The 14,764-nt window shown below is 36.6% G+C and overlaps 1 protein-coding gene across 1 annotated transcript in view; it reads right to left on the bottom strand.

Moving 5' to 3' along the window:
• Positions 1-1,989: 1,989 nt before the first annotated feature.
• Positions 1,990-14,764, bottom strand: part of LOC110829243 (tubulin-specific chaperone D) — a 37,535-nt gene continuing 24,760 nt past the window's right edge. Inside the window, 4 exon segments of the mRNA XM_087348008.1 lie at positions 1,990-2,209; positions 3,243-3,542; positions 4,938-5,136; positions 6,666-6,817. Of these exon segments, the coding sequence (XP_087204134.1) occupies positions 2,186-2,209; positions 3,243-3,542; positions 4,938-5,136; positions 6,666-6,817 (675 nt within the window). The 3' untranslated portion in view covers positions 1,990-2,185.

The following is a 14,764-nucleotide window of genomic DNA, read 5'->3' as shown; positions in this document are numbered from 1 at the left end:
TTCGGGACCGAACAAAACGGACGATGCATCCGGGAAAACGATAGTTCCGGGAACGATGGATAGAGGTTTCACTGTATATGACTATTAAACCTTAGTTATGTCAAGAACTTGTAATATAAGCTGTAAATCTGACAAATCTTCCGAAAACTGTAAGCAAAGAAAATCCTGGTTCATGCAAGATAAAATAAACAGGTAACCCTCGATTTGCGTCGATTCAGAATAACGCCAATTTTGAAACCAGTAAGTCAAAAAGTGAAGAAATATATTTTACTATAATTTCTAAAATTTCTCGTACTGATTCTCATACTAAATCGTAATTCTTACATCGCTGATTCTGAATAACAATTATAAATACAGTCATATCTGCAATTATGTATGTTTCGTTAACGCGAATTTGCTCCAATGAGATCGATGAATCGGTAAAAGCTGTTAGTGAAATGCAAACTTTTGCATATGCGAGTTTGCTCTTATGCAGTTTCATTCCTGGCGCTTTAAACTTTCAAAGGACTAATTTAATCTCTGCGGAGGTAGCAGGGTTATTTTTACTACGCGACTTTCTATACTTCGGCCGGCGTCTTACATGAATGCAACTATCGCATAACAGCAGAGATGACTGTACACATCAACCACATGACAGAATCGCACTCGCGGGGACCAACGAATTACCGATGTATAAAATGTATTTTTAAATTCCCTTTATTTTATTTACGTTATTTCAGAACTTTAAATGTAATGTCATTATATAATTCGTCAATGTTTGGGTGCTCGGAACGCATGTCATTGACTTCCCATAGATTAACATTATAAAAGAGTTTCAATTTACAACAACTCCGTTTACGCCGGTTCGTCCAGGAACGCATCCCCGGCGTAAATCGAGGGCTACCTGTATGTCATTCACCAAGATTAAGATCATGCAGTAATGATTTTTTGTTTTCACCATAAGTTCACTAAATCAATGAAAAAGTTCTAGAAGGTAGAATATTCCTTATGCCACATACAGGTTATTTAGTAAATCAAAATTCATAAGAAATGGAAAAGGAATAATGTTGTTTAAATCGGGCTTTCGGTATGGGGGGGGGGGGGGGGGGGGGGGGGGGAGAGGAAACACAACAACTACTACTACTACAGGATTTGTATAGTTGGGATTTCACTCTACATCTCACAAAGATTTCTAAAAGTCCAGGAACAGAAACCACAATGTGGTCATAAACCGCTGTTAAATGTGCCTAAAAATAACAACTTCCCAACTACGTCCTGTATAGTTCGATCGCACAAGTTTTAAATGAAGTTTTAGAAGATGATAGTATAAGTAAATATAGTTCGGACGATGATAGTGTATTTGACATTGATTATACACAGTTTGTGACACCGGGAACTGGCGTGATTAGTGATAGTGATTGTGACAATGGTGGTGGCGAAAGACAGAACGACATCGTACAGGCAGGTGTGGTTTCCAACAAGTTTTTGTGGGAAAATATAGACTCATTCCCTTCTTCACGAGAAGCATTTTGTAATGTATGAGGTCCCCAGTTCGACACTGGGGGATTAGGCTGACGACCTGATACCCAGAAAATATTTCATTGTCCAGAAACCCGATAATAATCCTAGGAATAGGTAAGAAAGACGACGACAAACTAAACTATGAAAAAGGCAAATGATTTGAGAGCGATAGAGGAAGATATGAGAAAGATGAGTGTGCAACTGGAAGAATGTAGCTCAAGATAGAAATAGATGGGATTGTTTAGGATGCCAGAGCACACCAAGGGCTGTAGTACAAGAGAAGAAGATACTACTGTTCCACAAGCGAGACAGTTCTCGGAACTTAAAATGCCTTGAAAGGCAAACAGTTTGATAATATGGAAATAGTAGAATGTTATGTATCATATGCAAATTCTATAGACCTACATACGCAGCTTACATTACAGTAAATACTTCACGGTTCTCGAGACATAAACATCTTTTGAATGTCATTCACCTCATATGCTGCTCCTTCTTCTTCTTCTATGGCTCTCTGGTCCGTATTCGGTACCTGTCTTAGTCTGACCTCTCCCCCTCGACCAATCTGGCTAGGGAGGCCCTACCAGTAGCTATGCTACCACCAGCATAGCTCTTGGGATCACTGAGGTACTCAAGCCCCACCACCACGACAAGGTGCAGGTACCATTAAGTGGGGTCACCTCATATGCTACATTTTGAAATAATTAAACACCTGTTAAAAACACATACAAAAAGGGTCAGGCAGCGTTAACATAAATGTGAATGATTAAAGGTTAAATTTTCAATTATAATTCTAGTTACAAAGCCTGAAAATATTTCACAATTTGAAACATTATACCAAGATGTTTGCTCAAGAATTATATTAGATTTAATTTTTTAAACAGCAAGTCAGATAAACATTTGCATTTACATTTCATACATCGTTAATAGGCCCAAGCCAAGGAACTTGTCAAAACACAGCATTTCTGCCATACAAAAATTGCTACTACTGTAATGATGATGATGATGATGATAATAAACAATTGTTTCAAAGAAGAATGGATGAAAGAGACTGCATGAAATGAGACGCAAAGTAACATTGTTCCGAAAGTTGATGTGGCTTTGTCACAAATTGACTAGAACAAACATAATGTGAACTTAAAACACATTTTTAAATCTGACTTGCACCTGAGGGAAAATTAATTTAATAATTTTCATGCAGCTTATGAGATTTTATTTATATCTCATTTTATTCTTAAAATTCATATGCAAATTCTATAGACCTACATACGCAGCTTACATTACAGTAAATACTTGATGGTTCTTGAGACATAAACATCTTTTGAATGTCATTCACTTCATTAGCTACATGTTTTAATAATTAAACAACCGTTAAGAGAAACAGACAAAAAGGGTCAGGCTGTGTTACCATATGAGGCATATTCGGAAAGTAAGTACCGTTTGGACATACCTCCCGCGCTTCATCGAAATTTTCCGTTTGATTCGTCACAGACACCATTTTGTGAGAGTAGTGTCTGTTAACATTATTCCGTGTGCGTTAAACATGTTCAAGAAAATTAAAGTCAATCAAAGCATAACACTAGAAAAAGTACTAATGTCAAAGATTATAATTAAATATAAGAAAAAACGTACTTTTAAAATACAAATATGGTGATCACATGAACATACAGACATGTGTGAACTTTACCATTCCAGAAATGAAGAATAAGGGAAAAAAGCATTAGAAGAGGACCAGGTTGACTTACCTGAAGCAAATGACAGAATACACCCACACTTCTTAATAGTTTGATCACATTACGAGTGTTGCCAATCTCACACTCCGTTTGACGCAGTAAGCAAGATGCGAATTCCGAGTGAGGGTTTTCCAAGACAGAACGAAGGCAGCCTGAGCTAAACAGACGATCCAGAAAACCAAGTAATGGAACAGTGATCCTGTCGACCTTCTGGTGGCGTAGGAAAATTACAATGATTTTTAGACAAAGTTCTTCCAGCTCCAGATGATGAGCTTCCAGGTACGAGATCAGTGATAAACTTGAGTATGACGCCTGCGAACAAGTCAAAGACTCCGTTATTACATAAAACAGTTCACTGAAACAAAGATCTTGTAATGCAAGTCATATGTATCTTTGTGGTTTATGCTTTCAGGAATAGATTCCGACCAAAAACCACACTTTATTCATAAAACTTACAATAGAGATGAAACCAAGCAGATAATATTCATATAAGCCAGTCATATCACCAGATAATCGGCAAAAATTGAGTGTACAATTGGACAGTAACTCGTCTATTTGCATATATTTCAATAACCTTATGACTCAGAAGAAAAGTACCGCGCAACATTCTCACTTAATTTAGTACACACAAAATTAGTTGAGCTAACGAAAATGTCTGTCTTCTGGGTCGTAACGCCGTATAGTCTAGCTAATCAATGTTTCAGAGGTTATGAGTCATTGCCCTTATGATGGAACAGTAATGACCTCTGGAACACTGGTTAGCATCTACCAAACTACATGGCACTACAACCCAGAAGACAGCCTTTTCCTTCTTTGTACTAACTGCTATGAGAACCTAGGTGGGGTAATTAAAACGTGTTTAAGCATAACTTATATTAAAGTCCATACAGATAAACATGTCTGTTTCCTGTTCAGAATCATCTGAAAATAGAACTTTTACTGCCATTGTGAAATTTCTCTTTATGCTAGAAGGAATACCCAAGAAAATTAGTTGAGATTTCAACACTTTCGCATCTACGCTGGTGAGATTAATTTACTGGGCAGGAACAAAAATACTATACAGAAAATCCAGATATTCTATAAGCGAAGAAAAATATGTATACATTTATATTTTGTCAAAATAATGCAAACATGTAATAAAGGTAGACAATACACACCATGAAAATGTATCAAGATCGAAACAAACAGATCAAAATTTCACTCAGAAAGTAAAAGCAGTTTAATTTTGAGGAGGCTCGCCACTGCAAGTTCAGAATAACTGACCTTTCAGTCATGTAAAATACACAAACATGTAATTTTGCCAGTATTAGGGCACTAGTGTATGAGGGGGGAAACTCTGTATGATACAACAAAAAGAGTTTCCAACCTAAACGTTGCATTTATGTCATTTATTCCCGAGTTCAAAACGTAAGTTAAATTGGTTTTTCTCTGGTATAATTTATACTATTATAAAATGACAACACCAAATATTTTATTTTTTTCTGATTAACATTAATTCACTACTTTAGCAGATAAATCTTAAGATCGTAAATGTTAATGAATATTTTGCTTTAATCTTTTAGTGATATTACTGTTGTGTTGTAGTTGGTGTTGTTTTTCTCTGATCAAGATTAAAATTAGGTTACTCCTAAACACAGGTCAGGCATAAATCAGTATGTTAACCTCAATCTGAAATAATACTCAGGCATATTAGAATCAAACTCTCACCACACTCTCAGGGAAGGCATCCAAGCTGACTACCAAACCAGGCAGCACATTGTGCCTGAAAGATCGGAATGCAAGCAAATGCATGAAACGTGGGAATGTGTCAGATGCTGCGATCCAGTTTATCTCATCCTCAGGTGATGCTGGTGGGAAGATACTTAGCAGCTCTGCACGGTATGGAATGTATGAGATCCCAAAATCACTGGAATAGAACCACATGTCCTTATCACACTTGTTAGAACTCATACATCGCTAAACTTAAATAGAAGTAACTCACTAGCACTTAGTATCACTTGTAACATTAATCTGCACACTAAAATTAATTCAGACAGATAACGGTATTTTGTACAATAAATTAAACTTTTTCAAAATTAAGGAATGTCTACATGTAAAAAAATTAATCCATCTACAAAATGTCAATCACAGAATCATAGAATCAAAAATGATAACGATTCATGTAAAAAGCTTCAGATACCAACCACTGCATAAATCTGTACCATTTAAGATTTACCAGACAGGTATCATGATTCTGCTCAGAATTTATTTTAAATTGGGGGGGGGGGGCAAGATGATGATTCACATATCATCTCAACATAATGCTGTTCTGTTGAACACTAAAGCAAACAAAAAATGGTAGGGGTGGGGAGGATACTATGGCAGAGACAGTAAAAGAGAAAAGGGATTGCCGTGATGAGTTTCATGATATCGGGAACATAAACATGAATACTGACTTCATAAGGACGTGAAAGGAGACAGTCATGGCTCATCTTAAGCTGCAATCCATACATTCACTTGGCGATACTCAGAGCAATCAAAAAAGACCTGTATTCCTGGCGCAATATGAACCAGTTACAGTGAAACCTCTCTAACTTGGACACTTGCGGTTCCACGATAATGTGTCCAACTTAAAGAGGTGTCCAGGATAGAGGGAAAGGGGAAAAGCATCTTTTCAAATTGTGGTGTAATGACAATGTGGTAATTGTAGAGTATTATGGAGCCCTTCCCCCCCCCCCCAAAAAAAAAGGGAATTACTGATAACAAAAATTAAAAGGGTAAATTAAATTTTTACAAATTTTGTTTTCACTAAATTAAACTTGCCTTGATAAGTTCAAAGGGAAGGGCACCAATACTTTACGTTTATCGACTATGTAATCTAGTTACTTACATAATCTAACTACTGTAGGCTTGCTCAAATTAAGAATTAATGACAATAATAATAATCTTTTGAAACCCACTCTCATGGTTGCAATGTTCAGAATGTATTTTTTTAATTGTACTTAGGGCATTAGCTCAACATATGATGTCACTTATTTCTTGTAAAAATTTCGTCACAAGACACTGCCTTTTTCTTTTATCTTGGAATTTGTCCATTCCCTTTCTAATTTTCGCACCCTCAACCATAAGCTAATCCACAGGTAGAAGGCATTCATCAGTCAGAAATTCAAAACAACAAAATACTAACTGTAAACATTTCCCATAAAAGCATCGAAACTAAGTGCATGCATGCATGCATGCATGCACCTGTAAAACTTATAACAAAAGGGGAGACCAAGTTCCAGGATAAAGGAGTGTCCAAGATATAGGGTATTGTAGATATGTAAAATTATAGGATATTCGCCGGTTCCAATTAAAAGCGTTCAATATAGAGGGGTGTCCAACTAGAGGGGTTTTACTGTACCTCCTGAGTAAGAAATATCAATGCTAATATATATGTAATTCATTATCACTAACCTGTTCACAAGGTTACTGAAAATTTTGCACGCATGAGCTCCTGTTTGATCATCCTTCTCCACAGCCTGTTGTGCCACAACCACCATTACATTTGTCACGCGTCCCGATGTCAGAGATGAACAGTTTGGTCTGACAACACGGAGTAACAGTACCTGAAGACAGCATACAACACAAATAAACTTATCTTAGCTCACAAATTATCACTGCATCTTTCTTAATATTTCCCAAAATGGCAAAAACCTGCACACTATTGACAGACTTTGGAGAAAAGCTTCACACAGCGCAGAATCTCACTTTCGTTGTTTTGCTGTTCCACCAACATACGTCAAGTTATTACATCACATGTTGCAAAGCTCACCCACATGCCATTTTTTACACGCAGAAAAATGTAATGCACCCGCATCGTCAACCAACCCACACACTAATCTCTCTCAACTCCCACTCTCCTCTGTCTAGCGTCACCACGCCACGAAAAATTATGAAATCACGCTAGCCTCTCATCAGGCGTAGGCAGTGCCGCCTTGTCAACTGCGTAATTCCTAGAACTGACTACCCTCACCACGGGTGTCGCTACAACTCGTCTCAATCGCAATCAGTAAAATACAAATTTCCACAATGAATAATATAAATAATACCAAATTCAACATAAATTACCACAATATAAGAGAATACCAACTGTAATATAAAAAAAATAGCCAAACATGATTATGATGATGCAACGCCCAAGGAAACTGGGCCACGCCCGATCACAAGCATACCATACTTAAGCTATGTCTACACTCGTGCGCTTTTACGTTCGGCAATGGCATGCTTTATGAGCCGGGATAGCTCAGTCAGTATAGTGACTAGCTACAAAACAGAGCACACCAGAAAAATATACGCAATTGCTCTCTCATTGTCAGCTACCACAGGACATAATATTAAACCGAATTTAGAACCAAAAGAAGATGCGCACACAATCTCAAATCCAGACAGAATTTCACTACCCATCCATCTCTTATCGTAGCTGGCAAAACAAGCGAGAGATAGCAGGGCCACATCCTTCCAAAAGTCCTCAGAACAGAAGACGGGGGAGGGAAAGATGACAGCTAATTGGTTGGGCAAAGTCTCATAGGACAAAGAGAAATCATGGCTAGAACGTTACAGACGGTCAATCATAACTTCTCGTGGCCGAGCAAACACAGTTCAAAAGCTGGCCCACAGAGGTCGCTAACAGACCCTTGAACCATAGAATGGTTCAATAATACGCACTCTTCTGAACACATGAGAGGTTGGCAATTGGTCTCTGATAACATGGGTAATAACAGAATCCACACTACCGATAACAGAACGCACCACTGATATTCAGGCATAACATGGCCCCAGAAGAAACATGCACGTGGTGAATGTCTCAGTGGCAGCTGTCAGACCAGAAAGTAATTCATATCCTTTTGCCCACGGACTCTTGAGTGATACAAAGACTCAAGAGTGCAGGTTTATAATATACGCTGCCTAATAAAATAATTATCCTTTAGGGAAGTGTTTATTCAAGTGTTTTATAACGTTTGCATTTTGTTTGTTATTTAGTTTAGTTGAATCCATTTATTAACGTTCTTTGCATGTTGCTTCCTTAGTTAGAGTAGCAGAATAACTCTTAAATGTTCTGCAAGTACAGGGCAGACTATGTACATTAGCAAGTAGGTTTCATAGGTTCAGAAGATCACAGTAGGCATTTGTAGGGTCCAGAAAAGGATAGACGGCTTCCTTCGATTATGACGTTCTTGAAGTGGCTACCATTAAATGTGAAGATATTACAAGTGGTGGTCACTGCATCAATTTGACAACAATACAAATCATTCAATACATTTTATCTCTAAAGTAAAGAAAATAAATCTTACAACACATGGATTTCTTGGCTCAAAAAATTTTCACTTACATTGCATGCCCAGTCAAGGAACGCAGCTAGGTGAAGTTCCTTCACATGTGACTGAGTCATGAAGCAAGAAGACAAAAAGGCAGCCACATGAAACAGGTCGCTACTAAGTGCATATATCTTGCATGCACTAAGAATCCTATTCAAAACAAAACACAGATAAATTACAGAGCACAATTCTCAGCCTTGATATAAATACCTACTAAGATGTAATCAAACAAAATGGAAATCTTGGAAAAAAATGACTATGCCCCTGAAGACAAGATTGAAATGTATGCTTGGTACCCAAAAGTACAAACATTTGATTGAAAAGTTGCTAGTAACATTCTAAAACCACACAAGAATCTTTTATTATAAAACAAGAATAATAATAATTTATTTACATTCCATTGATCCATAAGACAGTCAGATGACAATAGGATGTGGAAAAAGTCATAATATTAATAATAATAATAATAATAATAAAATACATATTATAAAGTACAATTCAAACTATTATATAAATTTCACATAATACAAAACAAAGTATTCACCTAGAGAAATGATAAGTTACAAATAAATCCACCCATTATTAGATAATTAAGACTTACTTGTAAACATTAGAAATTCATTGACAGAGTAAAAGGAGTGTGTAAGTAAGTATCTTTTTAATGCTGCTTTAAATTGTGCCTTTTTATTTACAAGACTTGTGAGATTTGATGGCAGTCTGTTGAAAATTTTGATCCCTGCATAATATCTGTAAGCATGAGAGGTTGGCAATTGGTCTATGAAGCTGATTTTTATTCCTTGTGTTGACGCTGTGAACAGCAGAATTAGTTTGAAAGAGTTCTTGGTTATGTACAATAAAGTTCATTAATGGGAATATGTATTCACAGGGTAGAGTTAAGATCTCTAATTTCTTAAATAGACTTCTACATGAATTTCTAGGTTTTACACCAGCCAATAATCTAATAATTTTCTTTTCTAAAGTGAATATTTTTTTACTGTTTGATGTATTTCCCCCAAAAATTATTCCATACTTCATTAAAGAGTGAAAATAGGCAAAATATACTGATCTGAGTGTGTCAGTGTTGCTGACATGCAACAGTTTATCGATATGATTTGTCCAATTTAGGTGATTATCAATTTGCAAACCCAGGAAATTTGTGTTTATTGACTCTTGTATATACTTCCCATTATGATCAATACTTAAAGCACATTGTGGTGAGTTATTTGTTATAAATTTTATTATATTTGTTTTATCAAGATTTAGGGCCGGCTTGTTAGCACTAAACCATATTTACTCATATGAGACAGAACTATGTTTGATGTTGCACAGATATCATCCAAAATTTTATTAGAAATTATGACCTTTGTGTCATCGGCAAATATTATGGGTTCTGTTAAAGTATTTATTATTGGAGGAAGGTCATTTATGTATATTATAAAAAGCAAGGGCCCTAAAATTGACCCTTGGGGAACTCCACATTTTATTTTTCCCCAGTTTGAGAAAAATTTATGATTCTTTTTAGGTGATTTTACTTTGACCTTTTGCTTTCTATCTGTTAGATAGGATCTGAACCATTGCGCTGCTATTCCTTCAATGCCATAAAAATGCAATTTATCCAACAAAATTTCATGATTTACACAGTCAAAAGCTCTTGCTGAATCACAGAAAATTCCTCCAACATGCATTTTTTGGTTAATAGATTTAAGCACTTTGTCTGTTAGCTTGAAGGCCGCATCTTCAGTGGATACACCTTTCCTGATGCCAAATTGTTCCGGGACTTATATGTTGTTAGTATGCATATGACGACTTAATCTATTGTACATAATCTTTTCAAGCACTTTAGAAAAAGTAGTTAATAGTGAAAAAGGCCTGTAATTTGTCATACTGGTTTTGTCCCCTTTCTTGTACAGCTGTCATACTACTGATATTTTAAGGCGGTCCGGGAAAATGCCCGTGTATAATGAGTGATTACAAATGTGGGTTAATGGATGACTAATTAAAGCTGAACAAGCTTTCAAAATTTTACTTGTTATTTTATCATAACCTGATGAGTTTTTTGACTTGAGGGACTGTATTACACTTTTAACCTCAGTTTCAGTGGTTGGAATGATATTAAGGCCAGAAAATTTTGCAGGAAATGCAGCTTTTAAAATGGAAACAGCATCTTCTGTCTTAAATTTAAGCTTTTAGTAATTGTTATAAAAAACTTATTGAAGTCATTAGCCACTGATCCTGGATCCTTTACTTCTTCATTGCGTATTAGAAGAGATGGCATCTGTTCTGATAAATATATTTTTCCTGTCTCCCTTTTTATTATGTTCCATGTTGTTTTTATTTTATTGTCTGATTTTGCTAAAAGTCTACTGTAATGCTGCTTTTATAACATTATTCAGGATTTTACAATGCTTAACATAAAAAGCTCTTGCATTTCGGTCTTTACTGTTCCTACTGTAGATGTACAGACTCCTTTTATGTGTGCAAGATACTTTTATTCTTTGCGTAATCCAGTCATTCTTTATTTTGCCTATAGTTTCATATGTAATAGGAAAACTAGCTTCAAAAATATTTAGAAATGTATTCAAAAATGAGATAAACTTATTGTCTTTGTAAACAGATTCCCAAGTTCCACTCTTTAGAAGAAGCTGGAACTGCATGATTGTTTGTTTCATTATTGATTTTTCTTTTCCTCTGTTTCAAAGGTACTAAGTTAGTTGTTGCAGCAATATTATATGATCTAGATAGGTTGTCTTGATAGATGATCTAGCTTCATTATCTGTTTTTTATATTTGTTTAGCGTTTTACAATTATATTAGTGTTCCCTAGGTGGATTTGTTTTTATTTATATTTCTTCATTTATTTTGGTTTGTGTTAATATTGTTTCTATTTTGGGTTTGCCTGTACTTAATACTGTACATGTATAAGTTTAGTTGATCTGTTTACCTCATGGGCTACACCCAAAACTGTGGCCTTTGTCACTGGTAATTCCTCATCACTGAAATTTGCTAATACTAGCAGAACTGTGCCTAAGCAATGGTTTCGAGTTGAACTGCAACCTTGCTTTTCGTTATCCTCGTTACCGTATGGGGTTTGCAACTCGCGGGTCGCCGTCTGAGTGCGACTCGTAGAGACATTTAAGTCTGCAGGCTGCTTTCTATGGTGATCCATGTATACATGGGATACCACACGCGCCGCACAAACGCCTTCTATGTATATTTTAGCGGGCTCCACACAGACAAGTCTTGGTGAAATTTGCGATTTCTCGCCTATGATTTTACTGTATACGACTTGTTTGGTTTTAGGCTTAAGGATCACAGTTTCTTTGCTTTGAACCAACCACGCATTTGATTCGTTTATCACAATTTCTTGTTCTGATTCCCGAAAATTTTCTTCAAATTTTGAAGTTTGGTTCCTTGGAATTTCCTTTTTGTCCTCAGTCGGACTTGCTGGTGCAACAAGACTTTTCTTACAAGGATTCCCAGAGAGTGTTGTGGGTGATCAGTCCATTACACACTCCCTGTACATTTTCCTCATCTGAAGGATCCTGTTGTATCTTTCTAACCGATTTCATATTGCAATTTCTATTTAATTTTAAAATGTAATTATCCAAATCTAAAATAGCTTGCCTCGGTTTCAAAAAATCTATTCCCAGGATTCCTGCTACACTGGTTGGCAGTTTGCAAATTAAAAATGTGTGACGATAGGAAATGTTATCCAAAAGAAACAATAAGGTTTGCTCCCCTTCGACTCTCAGCGTATCACCTGTGACCTGCACGATTGGTACATCTCAAGGGATAGTCGGATATATCCGGCTGTAAAATACTGCAGCAAGAACCGGAATCTATTATAAGAATTCGAAGTACACTCTGTATTCTGACTTGAACAGTAGGAGTGCCATGATCCATTGCTAGCGGTACCACGTGATAGCTTTCGACAGCGTTTTCGGGGTTTGCTAGATGAAAGTAGCTGTCCACCCTTCCATCTTTTACTCGTTTCCCTAAAAACTTTATTTACTGGGGCCAATGCTATAGGAAATTTTGGAGATTGTGTTTCCTGCTGATTGGATTTTGGTGGCAGATTTCTTTTTTGGCCTTGAATTTTGGAAATTCGCTGATAACAATCTCTGGCATAATGCCCTAGTTTGTTGCATTCGTAGCACCGAAGATGTAACTTTGACTGCGCATTTCTAGTCCTAGCGGAATATGTCGGATGCAGACCTGGCCTGCTGTTGAATTGCTTGCTTGTCGCGGATCTTGTTTCAATCGGCCTGAAATGAGCGCGGCAACGTTGCCATGTTACATTTTTCACACTTAATTCCTGAACCCGAATAAAATGTTTCGTTCCTGGATTCCCAATTTAGCCTGATATAAAAGCTCCTTTGTGCCTGCTCATAATGACACTGTTGTAATATGGGGTCCTCTACTTTCTTCACTGTCTTCTGCGCCAATGAACGACAACGGTCCGCAAATTCCTGAGGTGTTTCGTCCTTTCTTTGTCTCGCTGTTTGCAGTTGGACAAAGTGAAATCGATCGCTTCAAACATCCCTTAAAGGATTCCGAAAATGAGCGTTAAAGTTTTCCCACGTAATATCCGGTGCGAGAAGTTATAAACTTCTGCTATAAAATGTTTTGGTCGTGTCGGTCAATTTTAGTATTGTGATTTGAATCTTATCTGATTCACTCAAATTTCCAACACGTGCTGTACTGTCTACAGTTTCAAAAAATTCATTTACTGTGACTGACTTTTCTGAACCTCCCCATTTTGGAATGAAAGATCTTTAGCCGCTGTTGGACGCCCTGTTATCATCTGTGTACGTAGGTTGCTCAATTCTGCCTGTAGGCTTTCTATTTGTTGACGTAATTGGGACTCCGCCATTTTAATAATTCTTAGCACTAGTTGCTAGTTGCTAAGCTTTACTAAAACAATTAGTTTCCAAACGAAAGTGTTTATAACAAAGTAATGAACCGTTTAAAAAAAATTAAAAATAATCTCACCGCTGCCACCAATTGTAACGTTCTACTTTGTATAGATTCGTTCGGATTAGTCTTACTAATGTGGTAGTGTGGCTTGGCATGGAGCAAGGCAAGTTCCCAATGATGCTGGTGTCAGCTTAAACATGATCAGCTGGTAATAATTCGTCCATGAGGCTACAACTTGTTTCATCAGACTATCACATTTATTTCTAACACTAAGTTTTACATAAATTTCACATTTGATTTAAAACATTACCTTCTTAATTTAGGCTAGTTCACTGTATCCTTAGTATACTCTAGTTACGAAATTTAGAATATTTATTCATCCACCCGTACTAAACTTGGATTCATCTCCTCAGCGCTTACCTGTTAAAAGTAGCCCCATCAGCTGCACCTTGCTCATGATGCCTCTAGTAACCTCCTATCTTCCAAGTTTCGGCCCATCTGGTCTAGATCTCTCTTCAACTTCCCTTCACAACCTTTCCGTTAGCGTTTTCCCATATTTTTGCTGACTGCCTAATGGCTACATCCGCATTTCCGTTTAATGTTCTTTTCATATCCTGAGAATAAGGTGAACTAGCCTTGCTGCTTTACTCTAGACAGGAAATGAATCAACACATTCCTACATGCAATGGTCTACTATACTTACTTCTAACTACATTCAATTCTCTACATTCCTAATTTACAATATGTTAACTAAAAATAATTCACTACAGTTGCATTCATGTAAGACACCGACCCATAGAAAGTCGCGTAGTAAACTTAACCCCCGGTACCTGCGCAGAGATTAAATTAGTCCTTTGAAAGTTTAAAGGGCCAGGAATGAAACTGCAGAAGAGCAAACTCGCATATGCAAAAGTTTGCATTTCACAAACAGCTTTTACCGATTCATCGATCTCATTGGAGCAAATTCGCGTTAACGAAACATACGTAATTGCAGATATGACTGTATTTATAATTGTTATTCAGAATCAGCGATGTAAGAATTACGATTTAGTATGAGAATCAGTACGAGTAACATTGTAAAATGTTAATAATTTTAGTAAAATATATTTTTTCACTTTTTGACTTGCTTGTTTCAAAATTGGCTTTATTCTGAATTGGCGCAAATCGAGGGTTACCTGTATATTGTATCTTGCATGAACCAGGATTTTCTTTGCTCACAGTTTTCGGAAGATTTGTCAGATTTACAGCTTATATTACAAGTTCTTGGCATAACTAAGGTTTA

Source organism: Zootermopsis nevadensis, unplaced genomic scaffold (genome assembly GCF_977971745.1).
Source record: "Zootermopsis nevadensis isolate Lab colony 2312 unplaced genomic scaffold, Znev_1.0 Znev_ptg000001l, whole genome shotgun sequence".
Lineage (NCBI taxonomy): Eukaryota > Metazoa > Arthropoda > Insecta > Blattodea > Termopsidae > Zootermopsis > Zootermopsis nevadensis.
This window is presented reverse-complemented; position numbering and strand designations above follow the sequence as displayed.